The sequence below is a fragment of the Asterias amurensis genome, chromosome 6 (assembly GCF_032118995.1).
Source record: "Asterias amurensis chromosome 6, ASM3211899v1".
Lineage (NCBI taxonomy): Eukaryota > Metazoa > Echinodermata > Asteroidea > Forcipulatida > Asteriidae > Asterias > Asterias amurensis.
Genome location: NC_092653.1, coordinates 5429644 through 5456248, shown reverse-complemented (window position 1 = coordinate 5456248; position 26605 = coordinate 5429644). Strand labels below are relative to the sequence as shown.

At 38.5% G+C, this 26605-nt stretch overlaps 1 protein-coding gene across 2 annotated transcripts in view; it reads left to right on the top strand.

The window, feature by feature from the left end:
• The window catches only part of LOC139938046 (ubiquitin carboxyl-terminal hydrolase 32-like), a 71935-nt gene that overhangs the window by 3762 nt on the left and 41568 nt on the right, over positions 1 to 26605 (top strand). For both annotated transcript variants that reach the window (XM_071933398.1, XM_071933397.1), the window contains exons 2-3: positions 343 to 470; positions 18016 to 18121. In XM_071933398.1, the coding sequence (XP_071789499.1) occupies positions 343 to 470; positions 18016 to 18121 (234 nt within the window). The remainder of the gene's footprint in view (positions 1 to 342; positions 471 to 18015; positions 18122 to 26605) is intronic.

The following is a 26605-nucleotide window of genomic DNA, read 5'->3' as shown; positions in this document are numbered from 1 at the left end:
TATCATCCACTAGGAGCTTGGCTGGTAGAGCAGAATGCTTTACAATGTATACCTTCCCAACTTTTTATGAAGCAACTATGGTTCAGTGCCTTGCTCAAGGCGCATGTGTCATGACCGGGAATCGAACCCACTCTCTGCTACTGACAACACCGAAGCTTGGGTCCGGTGAACAAGACCGCTCTGCAACGACACTCCGCTATAAAATGCATCAAAGTATGTGTACCGGAAACCAGAAGACAACAAAAAGAAAGCACACAGTGACCCTTTACTTCAATCGTCGGGATGCAAACCTCTTGACTTTGAAACTACTAATAACCGATTGGTTTTTTTTTTCTTCTGCAGTGTCTGATGAAGAATTTAAGCGTCTACGGGAGGCGTTTAAACGTTATTCCACCCCTGCTGGGTACATGAGCCGACCCGTGTTTGTGAAGGATGTACTTGGGGATGGAATGCCAACCAAGCTTGGAGAGGTATTTATACCCTTTAAATCAAAATTTAGTTTTAAAGACTTAAGTACTTATTATTGTCAGGCTTCAAAATAACCCTTGGTACCCACAGCAATTATAGCCTTTTTTAGGTATATTGGACAATATTAAAGGCGGTTCTTACTCGCTGCTACTGCGTACACGCACCCGACAACTGGAATTATGACTATGCTCTGCGCTTCCATTTACTCTCGACTTTGAGAAACGGGGTCTGCGTGTTGCTTACACAGTGAAAACACAGCGATGGAAAAGAAACCGATGATTTGACATAGTGATGGAAGTGTGTTCCATAGATGAGATGCAGTCATATGCAGCATGAGAAAAACATCGCTTTTTCCTGGATTAATTTTATTTGATGGGTTTTACATTGAGATGTGGGCCAGTGGTTAGACTACAGGACTTGCAAACTGCTTATTTCACAGTGACTTATTATTGTCGTCTCTCTGCTGAGTCATAATTTCTTGATTTGTGCAATTCATAATTATACATGCCAATGTTTGTATATTATGAGAGAGATTGGCTGTTGCTAGCTTGGCGTTTATGTCACCTTGTTGGAGTTTGCCAAGTTCCCTTGATGGGAAGATCATCTAAACAAACAAACACGTGATGAAGAAGACGTCTGTTCACCATGAATACACAGTGACGTGTCTTGCGTTGGTGATTGGTTAGTTATTATGGTTGAGGCATATGTTGGCAGGTACATCTAGAGGGTCAACAAAATGAGTGGCAACTCGTCTCGTCTGCAAGGTCTTTTTTACTGTTTGCATCACCACAAGCCTGATACTCCACTTAGGCAACGAAGGCGATTGCTTCCATGCCCCCTGGTCATTGCCTTGGTGCCTTTGAAATGCTCCAGTGGAAATTTACAATTTCCTCATGTCCTTGCCCTTTCAAAATCGAAACCATACAGGTATGCATCAGTGTGATTCCAATTGTAAAGCATGCCCACTTCACACAAAAAGGGCCCAATCTCATAAAGCTGCTTAAGCACAACAAGTAGCTGCACACAACAAAATTATGCTTTCCAGAACAAGGTTACCAGCCGAAACATCATGTAACATACATACCATTTGTGACTGGTACCCTGCTAATTTTTTGCTTCGCAGATAAATGTTAAGCAATATTTTCTGCTTGAAGAGCTTTCACGATCGAACAAGTCTGGCCAACCTCGCTACCATGGGCAGCGCGCCGTATCACGCTTGCTCTGCGTACGTCCCTAACCCCTGGGAGCGAAACTCCGATCCGTGTCTTTGATTGGCTATGATATACAGGGGTCGAAATTAAGTGTATTTCCATGGTAGTCAGCAGGGCTAGTGACCAACAATTTTTAGTAGCCCTGATTAGATTTTGGTAGCCCGAAAGACACATTATGTCTCGCGAGGCGGCTCAAACTTTACAATACACCAATAACATAGTTCTTTATTGTTTGTGATGATGATTTTGGCATTATTTTTCCACTAGCCCTTCGGGCTATCAAACTGGAAAGATCAGTAGCCCGGCCGTAACTCTGGTAGTCCCGGGCTAGCGGGCTAGTGGCAATTTCGACCCCTGATATACGCGCAAAATTTAAAACGCTGTGCGTCTCCAAAAAGCTCTACACGCCGAAACGCGTGCGTATACGCAACACTGAACACCAAGGCAAGTTTATGACTTTCATTACACACGGCGCATCCAGCGTGTGCGCGACTAACGCCCGTAATATCCCTTATATCCCTTATATTAACGCCGTAATATCCCTTATATTTGGATATTTTGGAGTTACACTTCCAGGGGTTATGATCGAGCAAGGCATGCTGGGAAAAAATGGCGCGGCGAGATCGATCACCCCTGGGAACGAGGTTGAAGTCTGGCGGTCTTGTTTGTGTTATTTCAGACTTTGAGCCTGCAATCTTTCAGTATACTCAAAGACTATTGAAGGATGAACCTAACCACAATTAAATGTGACAAATCTTCTCTTCGTGATTATTCAACTTACTGTAGAAAGTGTTTCTCTGTTTGATTTTGATCTGAGTTTACGGTGCTTTTAAAAAACACAAATTGGTGTAAGGGTAATTTTAACCAAATCATATTCTGAAATCCCTTGTATGCAAATTTTACATTCCATTATATTCTGATCTTGTTGGTTTTCCACACAAATTCGAGCCCTGGAAAATGACAAACAATTGTGTAGAATTTGAAACTTTGAATGGAAGAAATACGATTTAGAAAGGTTTGCGGTAACACCATGTGTTAATCTCTAAATGAGTTGGGGTGGTTCTGAAAAGAACCGTTGGTTTCAACTCAACGTTTCGATCAGTATGCTCTGAATGTCTTCTGGAGAAATAGTGGAGAAATAGTTGCAAAAACTATGCCTATAGGCATAAATCATAGGAACACACAGTGTAAGAAGAGTAACAGGTCTTACATGTCCTACAGTTATTCATAATTTTGAGCTAAAAAGTGACATCGTTTTCCATAACCATAGTACTTTGAAGTGAAAAGTTTCTCAAAATGCACAATTGTACTTTCCGAAGCTGCTGTACTTCTTTACCACGTAAGTTTTTATTGACATTAATTTCCAGAGTCATCCAAACGCATCTAAAGACCATTCAAAAGCCAACCAAGCATACACACTTGCACTTACTTTGAAACTACCACTGACGTAACCCATCCTCTACTAAAAAAATGTGAATTTTTGTATAATTGGGCTCTGCGAATCCGTTGCTATGTAATTGCACTTTTCATACGTATATGGACAGTATGGTGTTTGCATTGGCGGATGACGTTTGCATTTGGACAAACAATCAATCAGGACTTGATTCCAAGGACTATGAATAAATCAAAGCTGACGCAGAATTTTTTAAAGAAATTCAGAATTCAAAAATAGTTTTGGCGTAGGTGGAAAACAATTTGTTGTTATTTAACCTCATGTTTTCTATAGGAATTTGCAGGCCTACAATGACAATTCTATATGTTAAAAAAATTGTTTACAAGTGCTGTACATCGGGATTCATTAGTAGAAAATGTCAACCCACTTTCATGATCACAAGATTACTTTTTGCTACATACTTTTTGGGGGATTTTAAGGTAAGGCTTCTAACGCATGTACCGCATTTGAAAATTAAGAACCATGGATGAGTGTGCATACATACATAATTACATATAGGCCTATAATTTGTCAATTGCAGGGGTCGAAATTGCCACTAGCCCGCTAGCCCGGGACTACCAGATTTACAGCCGGGCTACTGATTTTTCCAGTTTGATAGCCCGACGGGCTAGTGGAAAAACAATGCAAAAATCATCATTACAAACAACAAAGAACTGTGCTATGGTGTATTGTAAAGTTTGAGCCGTGACGCGAGACATAATGTGTCTTTCGGGCTACCAAAATCTCATCAGGGCTACTAAAAATTATTGGTTACTAGCCCTGCTGACTACCATGAAAATACACTTAATTTCAACCCCTGCAATTGCCTCTTTATCTTTATACACATAATGTATGTATTGTACAAATGATCACATGCAATGTAGGCCTGCATATCTACATTATGTATCTCATGTACTGTACACTTTACACATGGGTCTACAGGTCTATACATGATAATTTAATAATGTAAACAAGTTTAACAAAAAACTAATGTAGGTCCTTCAATAGTTGTGATAACGTAACGTAACCCTCCTGGCGGCCGTCGGGAGGAGGGTTACGTTATCGCAACTAGTCTTTCAAGTGCACGTTTAAACCCACGTTACAAACAGACATTTCTGCTAGCGTGTAGTTTTTTCAATTTTTAAGAATTTTTATTTAGAATAAAATTTTAAAAGAAGATTTGATGTAGAAAAATATAATACAATTTTCAAGTAGATTTCTAAATTTTTGTTTGTGTAAGACTCGCACAGTCTAAGTGGAAAAAGAAGGATTTGGACCTGTTAAATAAATCATTTTAACATGTTCAGCACACAGGTTGAATGGTGCATACTATGAGCCTCCGTAATTGTCAACATCACATTATGTCTGATGAAGACCTTGTATTATAAAAGAGATTCACTCTGCCTAGCTGTTAAAGGAACACGTTGCCTTGGATCGGTCGAGTTGGTCTTTGAAAAGCGTTTGTAACCGTTTTTTGTAAAATGCATATGGGTAGAAAGATGTTGTAAAAGTAGAATACAATGATCCACACAAACATGCCTCGAAATTGCGTGGTTTTCCTTTTACCTCGTCGACTAACACGTCGGCCATTTATGGGGGTCAAAATTTTGACTCCCATAAATGGCCGACCATGTTAGTTCGCACAGTAGAAGGAAAACCACGCAATTTCGAGACAAACTTGTGTGGATCATTGTATTCTACTTTTAAAACATCTTTCCAACCATATGCATTTTATAAAAAACGGTTACAAACGCTTTTGTTTTGACCAACTCGTCCGATCCAAGGCAACGTGTTCCTTTAAGTCATTATCCAAGTGTCTATTTTGGTCCAGTTTGTAGAGTGCATCGGTAAATTGCCATTTAATCTGATCGGAAGCCTGTTACACACGCTCGACTCCCAAGAAAATCCGGTTACCCCAGTAGTAATCTGAGCCTAATGCTTAGGGTATATTTATGTCTAAAACAACCATGAATTCTTTCATTTTATGCTACTTTTCCCCTGTTGTCACACCTTTGTCTTAAATGGGTCTGTCCACACTAATGGGACCATTTGATGTGACTTTTTTTTATAAATGGGTGACAAAAATAAACAAGAAGAGTTTTGTCAAGCCTGTTTCCCATGCACATTCCAAATCACTTCAAGGTTTTTGTTTGCAAAGAGCAAGACACATTTATCTGTATTTTAGCAATAACTGGGGATCATCTTCAAGTTGATTATGTTTGTAACAGGGGAATGTTGGACAGACATTTCGTACATAAATGGTGAGAAAGGCATAATAATATAAACAAATTGCCAAAAATGTTGTCCCCTACAATTCTGTTGTCCCTGCAAAGAATGTTTCTAGGCAAAACCAAGACATCTGCGTGGGTACTCAAGAAACTACAGAGAGTTATCTTGAAGATATTAGGTTTGTAACATGGACAGATATTTGTCACAATGTCTGTCCATGTTAAAAACAAACATTCATACCAGCTGAAAAACCTCAAGGTACTCTTGGTTTTTACAGATAACCATAAAAATAGGGGCAATGGGTCTAACTTAATTAACCTTTGAGTAAATAAATTAATTAATTATTTGTGTCATCCATTTCTAGTCAATTCCAATACAAAATGTCTGTCCTCGTTACAAACAATGTGTCCTAAAGAAAACTGCGTAACTTCTTAAATAATAAGACATTTGTTATACTGTTTGGTAAGCACACTCACTATCAGCAGAGAATTGTAAAAAACAAAATACAGGGAAAAATTTTGTATTTTGTGTACCCTCCCAGTCACAGTCCAAAAAGGTATCTTTTGGAACCAAAAAGACCCATTAGCGTGGACAGACCCAAATACATTATCATATTATTATTTATTATTTGTTTGGCCATTTCTCAAAACAAAAACCAAGAAATAGTCTGAAAAATAAAAAATATATAAAAGCGGAACAAAATCAGGTATTCGCCCGTTCGTGCTCATGTTGGCCAGGATTACCAAAAGTGTACTCAAACACTGTCTGCTAGTCCAAACTTGAAAATTGGAACATCAGGAAAATTCATACATGTACATAAATCATTAAAACATTTTGAAATAGAAGGTATAAAAAAGTGTAATAACAAGAAAAATCACAAAAACAATGAAATTAACATTTGGAACAAGAACCAACTAAATCATTAAATAAATAATGAATGGTGATTTAAATGTATTTATAAGGGATTTGTTGGGGGAGGTAGTGACTGTCACCAACCTGCATCAAGAAAATGGTGCAAGTCAATTCGGTTATGTCAGTTTCTGTACAGGTAATCATCTCTCACTATGGTCGGAGGTGATTTATTTATATTGGATTTGGTTCTGACCAAAATCTGTTTATATGGGTCGGCTCCTTTACCTGCTTTGGTGTCATTACTTTAACATTGAGTGAACCCATTTTGTACGTCAGGGCTTGTTTCAGTGACCTGCCGGCAGGACCAGTTAGCTTTTCATTTCATAAATTAGGATGCTTTTCAACACTGAACAAGGCAGCCAGATAAGTTTAAGAGATGTTTTAACTGCCATTTGGTCAGCGGTTAAAGACACTGGACACTATTGGTAACTTTCAACATGTTCAAAGACCAATCTTCTCTCTTGGTGTATCGTATCTCCACAAATGCATAAAATAACAAACCTGTGAAAATTTGAGCTTGATTGGATACACAAAGTTGAAGAAATCAGATTCATGGAAAATTACTTCTTTCTCAAAAACTATATTACTTCAGAGGGAGCCGTTTCTCACAATGTTTTTTACTATCAACAGCTCTCCATTACTTGTATTCAGGTAAGCTTTTATGCTAAAAATTATTTTGACTGCCTTTAACTGCTGAGGGAGGTCGCTGTGATGCAATACATGTAACTGACGTAGCTCTTGGTCTTTGTGAAAGGAGAAAATTACAACTTGTACAGTGTAAAATGAACTTGGACATTTCAAGTGCACCATGGCAATGACAAGGTGAACTAAATACTATATGAGGGGAAAATTACAATTTGGACTAGGACATTTCAAGGGCACCATGGCAATGACATTGACAAGCCTACGTTTGCCTCCATTGCCTCTAGGAAGGTCGTCAGTCGGCTGTCAGTGTCACAGCATTCATAAAAGGAATTGTACAATTGTGAATTTGAATGAGAGGAATGGTTGTGAAATGCCGAAAGATGAGGGGGCTTTTATTGTAAAATGAATATTTGACCTCAGAGCAAAACAATTTGCAATGTAAATGACGTTTCTTGTTGGGGGGGGGGGGGGGGGGGAAGCATTTATGCATTTGCCATCCCTCTCAAAGTATCTTGCCCTGCCCTCAAAATATCTCATCATGTTTAAAATCAGAGTACTGGATGTAATGAGCTGGAGTAGGCATTTCCTCCCTCGGCTGTCCTGTCTAGTGGTTGCGTCTCTGTTATTGGGTTGGACTCATATTAAACATGTAGCTTTGCCTGTCAGCATGTATCTGCACACAGTTCTGTTTGGGTATTGATTTTTCTTTTTCGGTGAGTTATTTTTTTAGCGGTGCTGTTCTGTGCGGTTATAAGATTTCTTTACGTCGTCCGTGCGTTTCCGTTGTCGACTATGGTTCAGAGTGACCTCTCTCGGCTTTCTAGTAACTTATGATATGTCTACTGTTGATAAATGTTCAGTAAACATGACGACTCGGTATCTCTCTCTCCAGTAAAGTGAGGCTGAGTTTTAGTTTTCTCAATATTTAGGTCTTTGTGGAACTACTAGTTCACTGACCATATACACGCATACAATGTGCGCTTAATTTTGTTTAACCATTGCGGGGCGGGGGATACATGGTAGATCAAGATCTGCAATGTATTTCTAGCTCCATGATTTCATTGGAAACGTGTATGCCCCTGAACAGGTATCATCCATGTTTGTACTACCCCAAAAGTAAGGACCTCTCTTTGTTCTCTCATCGTTTCTAAGCCCCATTTCATACTTATTTTGCGAATTTTGACGTCAACAAATAATTCGCATCAGTTGACTCGTGCTGAATTCCTGCGAAACTTTTTCTGCAAAACATTTTCTGCGAAAACAGCCCTGTGATATCATTCGTATCCCATTCACATGAAGAACATGATACATGAACCGGGTTTTAGTGTGTTTTTAGTAACATCCCCATTGTTTTTTCGCGAATTCGCCATTTGCTCTGTATTGTCAAAACACCTCCATGTAGATTGTGATTTTAAGTCCTCTGTTTCAATTCTACCTCCATGGTTTCAATGGGTAGGAACCTCCATGCACATTCAGTTGCAGTGTATCTGTTTGTCAGTGTTGTGACTACATTATAATCTCGATTAATGTATTCACAAGGTCAAATAGGGTTTTGTGTGCTCAATTGCATTTTGTGGAGAACATGCTATAGCCTTCATTAAACTTAATGGACGATACATTGTCATGTCTCACACTATTGATTCAAAGCATTTTGAAGTAATTACACCATGTGTAGTGCTCTGTATTAAATTTACAGATTATTTTTGCAGATCGTTCAATTTTGTTCTAGTAATACAGTGTCAACCAGACTGCAGTGTTGCGTTTTGTTTGCACAGATATCCGTTTTCTTTACTAAAATTTATTAAATTTTTTCCCCATAAAATTCATTAAATCATTGAAAAAAAAAAAAAATTCATGTGAAACTTGCACCTGCAACAATACGAGAAATGTCAAAATAATTTGTAAGTGACAACATGATTAATTCAGTTGCAAATCTTGTGGGTGAACACAGAAATCCGGATTAACAATTCAGCTCTACCAACAGTCAATACTGTCACTGAGCTGAGAAATGGGTGTAGGGCCTACATGATGTATGGTGTGCACTGTGGATTTAAAGCTCTTGCGTTCGTGACATTTGCGCGATTTGTATGTTTCCTACAAAATTGCAATAAATTCTTACTTCCTGGAATCATACTGGATGTGAAAAATATGAACAGTGTCAGCAGACTTATTGCAGTAAACCTATACAAATTGTGTATTCAAACTAAACTATAACTTTTGTGTATAGTAGTGGATTACAGAGGTGAAAGGCAGTGAAAGAAACCACTGAGCCAATTTATGCATACGTTTAACATACACTTTTGTCCCTTTCTTTTGAACTGTTTTTGTATCATGAGCAAGCCATGAGCGTGCCTCATCAAAGATGTAGATGCCCACGCTTTCCGAGACTCCATTATTATCATTAGAATACATTGCTATGTAGTGCTGCAGTGAACTGTATTTGAATCTCTTGTGCTTTCCTTCATAACTGCTCTTTATCAACTCAAAGGATATAAGCGTGTGTACCATTACAAATGTTTAGCTACAGTACTTGTGTATTTAATGTACTACGTGTACATTGTAGACCTGTACTGATAGGGCTGTCACTGTGTTCATGGATGCGTAATAAATGTCGTTCAATCAGCTTCTAATGGCCAAATGAGATCGTTCATTACACTTCCAAATTTATCTTTAAAACTGTCATGCCATGTGTTAGGTGACAGCATTAAATACACTTTTTGATGCATTGTTTGTGTCTGTACAGTGGATACATGTATACACACATGTACGAGTGAGTGAACTTAATGTATGCACTATGTGTGTTCCACCAGTAAACTGATGTTTGCTGTAGCCATGGTAATTGTCAAAGCTCTATGTTTTGTGCATGTAATGTGTCTTTCACAAAATGGTCACATCCACCATCCCAGGCTGTACATTATATGCTTCATTTTACCAAGGCATTTTCTGCTTGGTAGGGCACCCTTTATGAGGAAGTTGTATAGTATGAGTCTACTTTGCTATTGATGTAAAAGTGGAATATTATTAGTGGTCAATGATTGTTGGTACACTAAGCAATGCAAACAGTCGTGTTTATCTAGACCTCCGACCGTCATGCAGCTTCACATTAGTCTACACAGTATACATTGTGTGTACAAATTGGGGTTCTCATATTACATGACAAATTATGAAATATGCACAGGCAATGCATTTACTCTGTAATTGTTGTACAAATTGACATGTCTTTTTTTAATGTACAGCGCTTTGAAACAGTGTTAGAGTGCTTTATAAATCCAATTAAAGGAACACGTTGCCTTGGATCGGACGAGTTGGTCAAAACAAAAGCGTTTGTAACCGTTTTGTATATAATGCATATGGTTGGAAAGATGTTTTAAAAGTAGAATACAATGAGCCACACAAGTTTGCATCGAAATTGCGTGGTTTTCCTTCTACTGTGCGAACTAACACGGTCGGCCATTTATGGGAGTCAAAATTTTGACCCCCATAAAAGGCCGACGTGTTAGTCGACGAGGTAAAAGGAAAACCACGCAATTTCGAGGCATGTTTGTGTGGATCATTGTATTCTACTTTTACAACATCTTTCTACCCTTATGCATTTTATAAAAAACGGTTACAAACGCTTTTCAAAGACCAACTCGACCGATCCAAGGCAACGTGTTCCTTTAAGTTTAGTTTAAAGTTAAGTTACATGTAAGTGCTCATTGTCAATGTGCCATTTCACTGAACGCCTCATTAGTGACTGTAAACAACAAGCTACAATGGCATGTATAAATGCACACTATTCACCCATTGTGCACGTCGTGTATCTCATATCCCGATTCTGCCGTGGAAATTCATCATTGTCAAACTCAAAGAAGAGAATATGAAGTGGGGAATCTTGAGAGCAAAGAGCTTCGCTGTTCACCACGTTGTGCTCGGGTAGATATTGCATTGAAATCCAATATCAGGCGTTACAAGATCATGCAATTAGACATGAGTTGTGTGTAGGGCATACACTGTTTGTAGAGGGCCTGCGATACAGGCATATTATAAGTTATCACACGAGCGCCTGTGTTATAAGGAATTTGTCTTCCAGTCTCACATGCAAGGCGCAAAATTAAAAATTTCAGAACGTTATTTCGCGGCGAATAGCATGCACACACACAAAGTTTGGGATGTAATTTTTGCACTGTCCGTATATGGAGCGTAACGCATTGACATTCACAATACGCACTGTGTAATAAAAACAGAGGAAGTAGGATATAAAACAGAGGAAGTAATATGTTTTTATCCCCCTAGTAGTTCGAGCATCTGATTGGTGGATTAGCGCGTACTGGAAGATAAGTTTTGTTAGCTTGGTTGTTGGAACCTGTTTAAGTTCATGAGCAAGTTCATTCAAGTTCGTTCGCTAGATCTGAGACTATATATGGGTAAAAACCAAAATTACTATTCATGAGCACAGGCCTGGAATTACACGCAGGCTACTGTTGCCCCTGGTCTTTGCCTTGGTGCCCTCGAAAAGTTTCCAAATGCCGTTAAGATTTAAGAACTGCCCATTTCAAAATGAAAATGGTCTTGGCCTTTTAACATGTTCAAAAAATGAAATTCCAGGCCTGTCGTCATCCGTGAACATTTAAATCGTAGTTTTATTAATACAATGTGAGGTGAGTGAGTGGAAAGTTTCCCAGAGTATGACTCAGTCAAATTAGACAGCTTTTGTGAGTGAGGTTGGTGTCATAATGCATTAAAGGAACACGTTGCCTTGGATCGGTCGAGTTGGTCTTTGAAAAGCGTTTTTGTGACCGTTTATTATAAAATGCATATGGTTAGAAAGATGATGTAAAAGTAGAATACAATGATCTACACAAATATGCCTCAAAATTGCGTGGTTTTCTTTTTACCTCGTCCAATAACACGGTCGGCTATTTATGGGAGTCAAAATTTTGACTCCCATAAATGGCCGACCGAGAGATACTTGTGTGGGTCATTATATTAACCATATACAGTTCATAACAAACGGTTTCAAACACTTTTTATAGACCAACTCGTCCGATCCAAGGCAACGTGTTCCTTTAAAGGGAGACTAATACCTTTGGTAGTCACGCAAAAAAATATATTTTTGTGCTAAAACATTATGATTTTTTAGTCATTCTGCTGATCACGACCAGCCATCTTTTCGATGTACGTTGCATCTTGACTTTTGAACGGGTTTAAACATTTCTTCAGGTTGTCATCTGTGCACAGTGTATTGTAGCGGTTAGTGATCAGCAAGAAGATAATTCCTCACAAATAAATAAACAATCCAATGAGAAACAGTCAGTGAGTAAGATTTGGCCCTCAATGAAAGTGCACATTTTTCCTTGATTGATTTTTTGCCGCAACCTGCTTTTTAAAACTCAGCCTGGAAATCCATTCCTCTCTCCTGTGCATGTTGCATCCTTGAAAGTACTTTAAATCTTTAAAGGGTGTAGTTTTTGGCCATGACATGAATCCCTACTCTCTGTGAATGAAGATGTGTACACATGGACGCATAATGTGAAATAATTTACTTGTAGAAGTTTCGGCTTCATTAATCGTCAAGTTATTGAGAAAAAAAGTGAAAAATCACAGTGCAACATTTTCAGGAGAGTTGCATAATACCAGTACTGGTACATAATTTTTGTCTCCGTAGAGAGATGCAAATGATTTTTGTGACGTTATTTTACTCATTTCTTAAAACATTACAGCCCCTCACTTATAAGGGAAGCTTTCTACAATCATTATCTTCAAACCGTGTAAGTTTAATGTACATCGGTGGACATTGTGTTTTGTGATCTGCAAAAAGTACCAAAACCCTTTAAAGGTTGGGATATTTCATACCTGATGTGAATTTTTTTTTCCCGCTGCTTGTGCATCACCTCTACGAAGAAATAGCGAGTACATGTCATGTACATTGTAGGTCAAATGGTGCCTTTTATGGTGTTCCTTACACAGAAATCGGATGGTCGTCCTGTTGAAAATCCCAAGTGCGTTACTGTTTGTATGTAAGTAGGTCAGAAATGGTCAGATCTGATGGTGTTGCTTGCCAGCTGGTCATATTTAATTACCTGAGGCTGTAAGTGTAGTGCACAGGTGAACAAGTACAGGGCGTGACTGATGACAAACTTTATGTAAGTGTACACAGATACTGTACTGTTCAGCATGTTTGTAATACATGTTCGAACGTATTACAGACTAAATTTCTGAACCTGTACCTAGTGTACACAGTACATGTGCGTCCACCCCCAGTCATCTTGCAAAACATTTAATTGAAATATCCACAGATTGTGACAAGGGTGTTTTTTCTTTCATTATTAACTCGCAACTTCGATGACCACATTTGAGCTAAAATTTTTACAGTTTTGTTATTTTATGCAAATGTTGAGATACACCAAGTGAGAAGACGGGTCCTTGACAATTACCAATAGTGTCCATGTCTTTTAAGGCACTGGACATGCTTGGTAATTGTCAAAGACCTGTATTCTACATGTACAACATGCTTGTATGCATAAAATAGCAAACCTGTGAAAATTTGGGCTCAATTGGTCATCAATTTTGCAAGAGAATAATGAAAGAAAACACACCCTTGTTGCACAACTTTGTGTTTTCAGATGCATAATAAAAGGCTTCAGCTGAAGTCTTTTATTATCCTAAAAAACCTATAGATGTTGCTTCAGAGGGAGCCGTTTCTCACAATGTTTTATATTATCAACAGCTCTCCATTGCCCATTACAAAGTAAGTTTTTATGCTTATAATTATTTTGAGTAATTACCAATAGTGCCAGCCGCCTTCAATTTTCCAGTGCATTGTATGCTGTTAAATATTCAATGAAACTCATGTTAATGAACTCGGAAAAGGAAGATGATGTGCCAGTAGTAGCATCAACCCTCGGGCAAATCTAGCTGCATGTATTCAATGGAGACCCTTGGCAATTTCACCAAGACTGCTTCGCCAAGACTGCTTCGCCAAGACTGGCTCGCCAAGACTGGCTCGCCACAAAGATTTCACAGAAAATAAAAAAGTGAAACTACCATATTGTTGTTAGTGCAGCACAGTATCATGGGGCCCCTAGTTTCATAGAGCTGCTATTAAGCACAAAAATAGCTTAGCACATCAAAACTATATGCTTACCAGAATAAGCTTATCAGCCAAACTACCACGTCACATGTACAATTTGTAACTGATATCTTGTTAATTTCTACTCAACAGACGATTGTTTAAGCAAATGTTCTGCATAATCAACTATGAAATTGGGTCCAGGCTTTTAGGCTGTAGTTAAGAATTTCTCTTGAACTTGGGTGCGTGTTATAACTCAGGCTTCGACCAAACGCCAAGTATCAAATGAAAAAAAAAATCAGGAATCAGTGCCTGGGGCATGCTAGACCAAGGTCCATGCGTGATTGGGGTTGAGTGAGAGACGGAGATTTGGGTACTGCATGTTTGTTGTGATCGGGTAGTTGTACACTGTACTTGATTAAAAAAGATACCTGAGATTAAAAAGAGTTGTGTACAATGGCTAATGTACAAAACACTACACTTTCTCAGGAAAGTACTGAGTACAGTGCTAACAACACACACATCTGTATGGGTAAATCCAAATTTAACATTCTTTATCCCCGATGCAAATAAACAATAGCATCATGCTTCAACTTAAAAGTAAACTTACTTTATTTGAATGATGGCATTCATTCAGGAGAATTTTTAATGAAATTTTTTGAACATTTTTAATGTAAAATCATGGTAAAATCAAACTACTTTACCGCTCGTGATAACCATCAAGAATGTAATGGTTTTAAGTTGCCAAGTCGGCCATGCTGCCATCAATATTATCTCACTTCACTTTGTACATGGTATGTAAATTCATGAGCCAATAAGAAAACAAACGGTGGCCACACTTTGAGCACACCTGTAGGTGAAGAAAATTAACACAGGCTTAGTGGTGGGGATGCCCCTTCAGGAATCGTGCATATGATTTGTGTTGATCAATTGGGTTCAAGATGATAACATTGTGGGGCAGGAAGATTGAAACAAAGTCAGCTCCATTACCTGATAAGCTCAAGTGGGTCGTGGATGGGAGAGGCTGTATCGTGCACCACTTGATGAAAAAGCAGAGTATTTATAGACTGTGTTTGCAAAAAGTGTGACCTGGTGCATTCCGGGGCATTCTCTGGCAGGCAAGATACTGCACAATTTGTCTTTAATGAGAACAACATTTAAATTTACATTTTGGAAAGACATGGGAGGCTTTGAGACAGTCCTTTTTTGTTAACAGTTCTCCCAGTGCGCGTGCTGCTCTGACCTATGCGCCCAATACTGAACATGTGCGCGCATGCTCAGAGCCGCAAAAAAGGACCGTTATGTCTGCTGCCGCCACCTCTCAAAAGTCTCTGATTACATTTGAGTAGGCCTACCACGTACTGTAGAATCAAGGGTTTTTAAAAATAACATCTGGAGACAAGTTAGAATATGTTCCCCCTTTTCTGCTGCAATCTCAATATAGAATGATGTTTTCTTCTTCCATCGTCGAGTTGTGAACATACTGTACTGGTCTGTAGTTTTTATGACAATAATTGCCTGTTTTGCTTTAATGGACTTGTGTGAATTTTTAAAAACAAGCACAAAGCACCTACATGTACGTATGTATGCAGGCCTCGAAATAACTCACACTCTGCAGCAATTGCCGTAGTGTCTCGTGCTTTTGCTGTGGTGCCCTCTGCAAGGTTCCAATTCAAATTTACATTTTCCCCAAAGAAGTGCCCTTCCAGAGGAAAGTGTCTGTGCCACTTCAAGAGCAAGGTCCAAGGCCTTTGTACCAGTATGCTTTAATGTAAACAAATTTTATTCATCAAAACAGAGAAAAAAGGACAAACCTATGATCAAAAGTAACCGCTCCAATTGAACCAGTTATTTTCTGCCTTTAAACCTACACATTGTGATGTACACATTATTTTCCCACTCCCATCTGGATGAGGTTTTATTCATAATAGACTGGCAAAAGTCAAGGTCATCACAATACACATTATGTATATCCCACAGTCACAGAATCCAAAAACAATACGCAGTTTTTCAGTGAACATCACATTACCGGTCTGTTCTAGATTATCATCTGCTTTTTTTGGGGGGGGTGTTAAATAGATAATAGATTTGCACAGTTCAAGGCCACTGAGGAGTGGATTATGACAGTGATGAAATCCATGGGGAATTTGTTGGGGATTACTAGTTATTCATAAATACCTCAGACAGTTTCGCTATTCCTATTGGTGGAGAGCGCGTCACGTGGGTGTGTATAAACTTTTGCTTATGACCGGTAAAAGTGTTAATTCATGGGCGTGACACTCAACCTTGCACCTGTTTTTATAAGACAGTTTCCTCATTCCTATTGGTCGAGACAACAGCTGAAACAGTTGTGCCACATCACGCGATACGCGCGACGCGCACAGCATTCCCTTATAAGGAGTTGTTTACCCGAGGGCGGCGGAGGGCTTTACCGATTTTAAATGCCCTTCACTGTGCAATCTTGAGCATTCTTTATGATGGTTCATTCAAACGATTTTCTGTTTTTCGGCCAAAATTGCGTGTAACGGTCCAATATGCCTTCTTGGGCATCATGTGGAGAATCCTGCTACATAGGCAGCATGATCACTGCTAACTGTCTCATGCTTTTCCTTCTTCCGTGGTCCAATTTCCATGTTTAAAAACGCCCTAAAATGTTTGATTTGTAGAGGAGGAATCAACCAAAATATTTAATATCCACAAAAAAACAACCAAATCGGCAGTCTATGTTGGTCACCACCTGAAATAGATTGCACTGTAATAAATAGGGCATTGTTTCGCTCGCAAAAGGTTCCTAATCAGCTGTTGCCTGTATAAATAAGCACGAATTCTTGACCCTAGGGGGTGTGGCAGGGCAGCAGCAGGACTCCCCTTCTCGTCAATGCCCCCCCCCCCCCCCTTCTCCTGCCATTTGACAATCTGTTTCTACCTCTCGCTTCAATACATGTACAGTATCTGTCCTTTTTTCCAAATTTCAAAGTGACAGACCTGTAGGCCTACGCGTTTGTGTGTGCAGTGTCCACATTCACGGTGAAACAGTAATATCGTGGTACGCTGACGGCCTGCTGAATTTCTGCGGGTTCTTCGTGGAGCCGTAAGCACAGAATCCCTCGATAAGCACAGCGCCATGATGAAATTGAGTTCTGATGGAGACTAGATTGAGTCTTGTAATACTAGATTCATTTGACCACTAGCCTTTCTGCTAATAATCTGTAATCAGAGCCTAGTGAAGAAGGCTTCCCAAGACACACATGTTGTGTGTTGGGCACAAGACAATACCGGTGGCTTGCATGGTACAGGTTATTAATTTAATGATCTTGACCATTGTATGCACTATGCAGTTTGTGTGCAAAAGTAGTAAAACAAAAAAATAACATGAGCTACACAAAGGCCTACATGTTCTTGTCTTTCTTGTATATTTAAAAAAAAAAAAAAAATTTAATTTTGTTTTTAATGTGATATCCAACAGCAGATATCTGCCATTTAGGTTGTCGAAGCTGCAAGATATTAATGAAAGGAAAAAAACACCCTTGTCGCAGCATGGTCACATAAAGTTGTGAGCTTTCAGATGTTTGATTTCGAGACCTCAAATTCTTAATTTGAGGTCTAGAAATCAAATTTGTGGAAAATAACTCCTTTCTCGAAAACTACCTTACTTCAGAGGGAGCCGTTTCTCACAATTTGTTGTACTATCAACCTTTCCCCATATACTCGTAATCAAGAAAGGTTTTATGATAATAATTATTTTGAGTAATTTACCAATAGTGTCCACTGCCTTTACCAGTATGGTATTGGCATGCAGGTAGAAATTTAATTCCTACCCTCATAGTGTTTGGGGGTTGAGTAGTGTCCTCTCTTCAGCAATAAGGAACGCCCTGGGTTTCAATCAAGTTCATTTATTGCTAGTTGATTCTTGTTACTCCAAGTAATCAACTACTAATTTTGATGGAATAAAATGAACGACTCCTTTTGAGTAGAGCTGTGATCTACACAATTGAAGAGACTTTGATTTTCAAAAACAATTTCTTAAACTCTTTTTTTTTGGTTTGATTTTCCTTCTCTCTTTATAGCATCTGTACTTTGCATTTGGTGGGAACAACAAGGGTCTCATATTCAAGGAACTCTTCAGTGGCATGGTGCTCTTGGCCAAAGGATCACAGACGGAGAAACTCAAATGTAAGTTTAGTTACCAGACCTAGGGTCGATTTCACAAAGAGTAAGAACTAGTCCTAACTTAGGACTAGTCCTAAGAGATATCAAAAACGTACAGCTAGTCCCAAGTTAGGACTCATAACTGGTCCTAACTCGAGATAAGACTAGTCCTAACTCTTTGTGAAATCCACCCCTGGGCCCATTCATAGAGCTGCTTAGCACAAAAATTTACTTAGCATGAAATTTCTTCCTTGGACAATAAAAAAAACAGGATTACCAATCAAATTTCCATTTGTTGCATATTGCTTGTTACGGGTATTCAGCTGTTGTTTGCTTATATCCTGAAAATCACGTGGAAATTTGGTTGGTAATCCTGTTTTTATCATGGCAAAAAAATTCATGCTAAGGCACAGTTCCCAATTTCATGGCTCTGCTTACCACCGAATTCTGCGCTTACGATCACCACTCTCCGCTTACATTATGCCAAATTTCTGCGCTAGCCGTGTAAGTGTAGAATGCTTTAGTAATGTGGAGTACACATGCGCACAAGCCAAAATTTCTACCTAACCCATGAAATACTCTTGACGTAAGCACGGAATTCTCTGCTTTCACAAGTGCAGATTTTTTGCCTATGGTAAGCAGAGCCAGAGATGGTGCCGATTTCACAAAGGGCCAAGATTGAGCTTAAAGACACTGGACACTATTGGTAATTGTCAAAGACCAGTCTTCTCACTTGGTGTATTTTAACATATGCATACAATAACAAACCTGTGAAAATTTGAGCTTAAATTCATTGTAAAAGTTGTGAGATAATAATGAAAGAAAAAATACCCTTGTCACACGAGGTCTGGCGTTTAGATGGTTGATTTTGAGACCTCAAATTCTAAATCTGAGGTCTCAAAATCAAATTCGAGGAAAATTACTTCTTTCTCGAAAACTACTCCACTTCAGAGGGAGCCGTTTCTCACAATGTTTTATACTATCAACCTCTCCCCATTACTCGTCACTAACTAAGGTTTTATGCTAATAATTATTTTGAGTAATTACCAATAGTGTCCACTGCCTTTAAAGGGAAGGTACACGTTTGGTAATTAACTCAAAACAAATATTAACTTAAAAATTGACTTGGTAACGAGCATTGGAGAGCTGTTAATGGTATAAAACATTGTCAGAAACGGCTCCCTCTGAAGTAGCATAGATTTTGAGAAAGAGGTAATTTTTTACTAAAATAATAAAAGAAAGACTTCTAGCTAGAAGTCTTTTATTCCTATATCTGAAAGCACACAAATTCGTCCAACAAGGGTGTTTTTTCTGTCATCATTTTCTCGCAACTCCGATGACCAATTGAGCTCAAATGTTCACAGGATTGTTATTTTATGCTTATGTTGGGATACACCAAGTGAGAAGACTGGTCTTTGACAATTACCAAAGGTGTACCTTCCCTTTAACTTTGTATCATATATTGTGATGTCTCAATATAAATTAGTATGGTAATGGTGACAACTCATCTTTAAAGATGAATCTTAGTGCTTTGTGAACTCAGCGACAGATAATCACCCCCAGCCATTAATGTGGAAAACGAATCAAATTCTTATAATGTCTAACTTACTATAAAAGTAGCTTTGTGCGCCACTGTAATGCATGTAATGAGTTTTAATGAGGTCTACCATGCTTGGACATCAATCACATGCAAGCCTGATACTTCCGATGCTCAAGATATCGTAAAAGGGCAAGGAATTATTTTGTTTAAGGGTACCTACACAAGGCAACTTTCATTTCCGTTGAAACATCTCAAGGGGCACTTAGACAATGACAAGGGGGTGTGAAGGCAATTTCTTTTGTTGCCTTCGTAAAGTATCGTGTTTAGGTTTTCATCGTATCTTATGTAACTAGGCAAAAGCGTGCCCTTAATCATGTGACATACGGCGCAAGTACATGTAGAAACTGTCTCTTAAGACTGATGAACTCAAACTTAAGTGGTAACTCGTGATCAAGCACATCATTGTACCAGACAGTATTCAAGCAAATGTTTTTTGCTGTGGGTGCCGCGTTGTGGGTTATTTCAATGCCGTGGGTTGCCTCCATGCCCCCTGGTCATTGCCTCTGTGCCCTTCAAATGCTCCAGTAGAAATTTACAATTTCCTCATAGGGTGCCCTTTATTGAAAGGAAAATGCCTTGGTGCCCTTGCCCTTTCAAAAACGAAGCCTACAGGCCTGTCTGTATGTTATAAATAATGCAAATGAATCAGTGCAGACAATCAGTTTGTGATAATTTGACAGTGAGGGAAAGGAATGAATAACGGCGGTCATTCGCTCTAAGAGGACCCTCCCCCTAAATTTGTCTGACACGCTCCCCCACCATCCCTGGGGAGACTGTCGAGAGGCTACATGTAAGTGCATTGAGTATAGGTTGCTGAGGAAGCTTTGCTGTAGAGAGCAACGGCTTGGAGGGAGGATGGAGAGGGGAGCTCCTCTCATGATTTGAGATGCACCTTCTTCATGCTATTCCGACGTATGCATTTAGGCATCATAATCACTAGTAGGGCTAGGATGAAGGATTGTAGTATTGGTTTTTTGGAAGGCTACATTCAGTTGGTGGGGATAGTTTTTTATTCATCTTAAAATAATTAATATCTGGTTTAAAGGGTCTATGTACTTTTTGTAGGACAAAAAAACACAATGTCCAGACTCAGGAAAGTACAGTGTTTACTCTGTATTTTCCTGAGTCTGCTACAGAAAGTGGTTTTTCAAAATGTCGTTTCATAAAATGGACACGACAAAAATGTGTACCAATGATTGTGGCTGTGCATCACAGATAGTGACTACAGGGACAGTCTTGTAGTCATATTTGCAGAAAGATCACATTTAAAAACAAATATCAATCTCAATGAGTTGTGGTGGTTCGGAAAGGAACCGTTGGTATAGCAACTCAACATTTCAATCAGTGTGCGCTGATCGTTTTCAGAAGAAAGCTAGACTCTGGTGCTGCATGCTACTGTGGATGTTGATTGCTTATTGTGTATGCCTTGGGGATGATAATCATTTTTCATACAAACATGTCTATTTAAGAAATCTTTGTGATTTAACGTCATCTGTCCCCCCCCCCTCCCCACCCCCTTATTATTATTATTATTTTTAAATGCAAACACCCAGGCAAACCATACTACGTACTAGCAACAACATACAAACAAAAAACACTCCAACAAAGAAGAACAAAAACCCAGACAGACATCCAAATTAACTCAAACAGTATTTGTTCTTATTTTTTTTTTACGTGCATAGAGTTACATTCATGCTTTTTCATCAGGATACAAACTTGAGCAACATTTCATTGTATTTTCATTTGAGTTTTAAAGCAAGGGAATCAAGATCAAGGCCCAATTTTTATGGCTCTGCTTACCGTGAGCAAAAGAATTGGTGCTTACAGAAGTATGCAGGGAATTTTGAGCTTATGTCAAGTGTATTTCACTGGTTAGCAGGGAATTTTTACCTGTGCGGGTGCATGCTCCAGGTTACGAGGCATTCTTACTTACACAACTTTGCTTGCAAAGTAAGCAGAGACTGGTGATCGAAGTGCTTGATTCGGCAGTAAGCAGAGCAATGAAATTGGGCCATCTCTTATTTGAAACTGTACTGCCAGTCCACTTCCTGAGTATGGAGGCTGGGTTGTTTGCTCTCCCTTCACCTCTAGGCAGTCGTACTGATTGTTAAGAGGGCTCTGGCAGGTGGCAATTAAGAGACAATCTTCCTTGTGAAGGACTGACTTTCGTACATTAATTCATTCGTAGATTCGTCATGCTCAAAACATTTCAGTGCGTAAAATAAAAAAAGGTTTATGATGAATGGTTTATTTGTTTTTTCAATATATAAAAAAACAAAACCTCACAATCAGATGATTAGGTTGCATCTAAATTTACATTAATTCACTTAAAAGTTAATTAAACAATAAGAATAACAACAAATTTAAACGATACAAAGCAATTAAGGAAACGGACTGTTAAAGACACTGGAAACTATTGGTAACTGTCAATGACCAGTCTTCGCACTTGGTGTATCTCAACATACATAAAATAACAAACCTGTGAAAATTTGAGTTCTATCGGTCGTCAAAGTTGCGAGATAATAATGAAAGAAAAAAACACCCTTGTCACACAAAGTCTTTCTCGAAAACTATATTACTTCAGAGGGAGCAGTTTCTCTTTTGGTTTTATTCTAATAATTATTTTTAGTAATCACCATAGTGTCCACTGCCTTTAAAAAGGCAATGGACCGAATACGTCAAATAAAGGGAGAAAGGACAACACTTGGTTTCAGAAGATTCCATAATCATTTTGAAAACTGGGCCTATAATAGTAACAGGCTTTTAATCTTGGCCTTGGAGCCACTTAAAAAAGCTTCTTAAAGGCAGTGGACACTATTGGTAGTTACTCAAAATAATTATTATCATAAAACCTTTCATGATTACGAGTAATGGGGAGAGGTTGATGGTATAAAACATTGTGAGAAACAGCTTTCTCTGAAAGTGACGTAGTTTTTGAGAAAGAAGTAATTTTCCACGAATTTGATTTCGAGACCTTAGATTTAGAATTTGAGGTCTCGAAATCAAGCATAAGAAAGCACACAACTTCATGTGACAAGGGTATTATTTTCTTTCTTTAATATCTCGCAACTTCGACGACCGATTGAGCTCAAATTTTCACAGGTTTGTTATTTCATTCATATGTTGAGACACACCAAGTGAGAAGACTGGTCTATGACAATTACCAATAGTGTCCAGTGTCTTTAAATAGACTTTCAGGTTTTCCACTGGAAAGTTTTGCCTTTTGCCAAATGAAAAAATGCCTTGCCCATTCGAGTCTGAACTCCAGGTCTGTGAAAATGATTTGAACTACATAGTAGAAATAATAATAAAAGTGGCTTATTATATTGCGCACAAATCCGGCAGTCAGTGGTGCCCATGGCGCTCTAATTACACTCTGGTTTTTTTCTGCAGGTATTTGGAGCTTTGTTTTTTGAAGTCTGAGACCTTTTTTTTCCTTAAAAGCACCATCATCCCATGTAATAGTTGACATCAGTGTTGTAGCCACGGTAGGCGGTGCTGGGCAGCCCTTAACCCAGGACTCACAATTTTTGCCCAGCACTCTGAGCACTCCAAGGCCATTTTTACTGATTATTTGGGAACATCAGAGTTTACGCAATCTTGTGCACACTACGCAAATTGATTTCTATTCCTGGTACATGTAACTCAGCTGCAGTCTTCTTTTTTATCATTGCTTGAAGGCACTGGACACTATTGGTAGCTACTCAAAATAATTGTTAGTAACAAACTATGGATAGCTGTTGATAATTTAAAACATTGTGAGAAACGGCTACCTCTGAAGTAACATAGTTTTTGAAAAAGAGGTAATTTCTCACTCAGCCCTTTTATAAGGCATCTGAAAGCACACAAAGTAAATCAACAAGGGTGTTCTTTCTTTCGTTATTCTCTTGCAACTTCGATGACCACTTGAGCCCAAATGTTCACAGGTTTGTTGTATTTACTGTGATACACCAAGTGAGAATACTGGTCTTTATCAATTAAAAAATATGTCCCGTGCCTTTAATGTATCGCCAGAAACGAGAGACATGTAATAAAATTTGTACAGAATAATGTAAAGGATGTGATTATAATGTACATACCACCACAGATAACCCGTCTCCGCGTTCGCGATATTAATTGATGCGGAAATTAATTGATGCGGAAATTGAAGTCTCATTAGAAATACCTGGAAGTCTGATCAATGAGTCTGGAATGGAAGATACCCCCTGGGGACACTATGCGACAAATTCTGCGCATCGGCAGACTGTTTGGGTACTACATGTACCTTTAGTTTGGTTGCGTACTGCAAAAATACCGAGGGTGTTTTTTATGTTTGTAATACATTATGATTCGGATACACTACAGGTCTGGTACTTCACAGAGGCAACGAAGGCGATCGTCTCCTTGCCCTCTGGTTCCCTTGAAATGCTATCAGTAGAAATTTACAATTTCCTCATAGGGTGCCCTTTACCCAAGGAGAAAAACGCCTTGGTGCCCTTGCCCTGTCAAAAATGAAGCATACAGGCCTGCAGTATTTAAGCATTGTCTCGGCGTTATGAGAACCAAGGCTGTACATGAGTGGTTAGACTGCAGGACTTGCAACTGCAATCACAAGGTTGTCGGTTAGGATCCTACAAGCTAACTGTTGATTTCATAATGACTAGAATGAGTATTGTCAACTTACCAGACCCTGAATTACAATTTCTTGATTTGTGCAATTCATAATTATAGTCATACGTATGTAGACATAAAACCAATGTTAATATGAAAGCGATTGGCTGTTGCCAGCTTGGCAGTGTACGTATATCCCCTTGTTGAAGTTTACTGAGTTAACTCATTGGGAAGAAAATCTTAACATAGCATGAGACATCGCAGTGAAAGATATTTGTAATGATAATATCCACTCTCTGCATCCTCCATTGTTGGAACTGGTTTCACCCACTTTAAAAGCATTGGACACTATTCGTAATTGCTCAAAACAGTTGCATAAAAACTTGCTTGGTAACAAGCAATGGAGAGCTGTGGATAGTATAATACATTTTGAGAACTGGCTCCCTCTGAAGTAACGTAGTTTTTAAGAAAGAAGTAATTTCTCACTAAAATGTTTGATTGGTTTTGAGACCTCAGCTGAGGTCTCAAAATCAAGCATCTGAAAGCACACAATTTGTGCAACAAGGGTGTTTTTTCTTCCGTTATTGTACTCTCGCAACTTTGACGACCAATTGCGTTCAAATTTTCACAGGTTTGTTGTATGTTGAGATACACCAAGTGAGAAGACCTTCAAGCAATGTACAGTGAATATGTAGGTCAAAGAATAAATGCAACAGTCTGTCAAAGTGTACCCCCCCACCTCCATACATGTATTGTGTGTATCCACTCCTCAAGGTTGTTATTATTGGCAGTGTTGATGTTGTAGAGAGTTTGTAAAATCCTCTGTAATGTGACACTCTTGAGGTGACCAAAGAGGGACCCAGGCATCCCATCCATTATTCTCCCGATTATTTTGTCCTTTTTTCGTAGTAGTTTTAAAATCACACCCAAAGGGCTGCATAAAACATGGTCTGCACACTACTCGAGATCAGAATCAAGGGGTTGACAGTTTGTCACAAGTTAAACAACTCGTACTTGTTACAATCGGTGCACTCCTGGCTTCCTGTGCATTTTTGAAATGTGGTTACAGGGAAGCTAGATAAAAAGATGGATAGATAGATAAAAGGGACACGTGTTGTCATCACTCTTAAAATGAATGACAATAACAACTTTGGGTTTGAAGCCTACATCAGCTTTCGATAGTATAACGCATGAGAAACATTCACTTCCAGGTAATGAGACACTCTTGAGGTAAGACTTGTTATGCCCTGAAATTTGAATTGGAGAAGCCTCACTCTCTCTCAAATATTGCTGCAATTTAGAATATTCTGAAATGAGATAATTGATGATCGTTAATATCTAGAATGACATACATTTTTCCGCGACATCAATTTATAACATTCTGAAACGAGAACGTTGTTGATTGCTTAGTAACAAGAATGGTTCAAATATTGCTGCAATGTCAATTTAGAATATTTTGAAATGAGATTATTGATGAACGTTAGTTTCTAGAATGACTTACATTTTTCCGCGACATCAATTTACAACATTCTGAAATGAGAACGTTGTTGATTGCTTATTAATAGCAAGAATGGTTCAAATATTGCTACAATGTCAATTTAGAACACTGTGGACTCAAAATGTTGATAATTGTTTATGGGGTAACTAGAATGGCTGACATGTACATTGTCGCAACGTCAATATTTTGAATTCTGAATGTTGGCAATTTAGCTGAAATATTGCCACAACGTCAATTTAGAATATTCTGGAATGAGAATGTTGATCGATTGTTTACTAACAACAATGGCTTAAATATTGCCACAATGTCAAAATAGAATATATTCTGTACTTAAAATGTTGATGATTGTTTACCAATTATAGATTTGCTTAAATATTGACAGTGTATATGTCAATTAAAATGTTCTGGAATGAGAATATTGACAACAGCTTATTCTAAATGTTGCCGCACCGTCAATTTAGAAAGTTTTGAAATGAGAGCGTAGATGATTGCTTAGTAGAAAGGCTTAAATATTGACCCGGCGTCAATAAAGAATGTTCTCAGTTAAAAACGTTACTGATTGCTTTACTAATTATATGTAGATATTGCCGCAACGTCAATTTAGAATTTCTGAACTAGAAATGTGGATGATTGTTAAAGGCAGTGGACACTATTGGTTATTTCTCAAAGTAATTATTAGCGTAAAACCTTACTTGGTAACGAGTAATGAGGTAGTTTTCGAGAAAGAAGAAATTTTACACGAGTTTGATTTCAAGACCTCAGATTTTGAATTTGAGGTCTTGAAGTCAAGTCTGAAAGCACACAACTTCGTGTGACCATG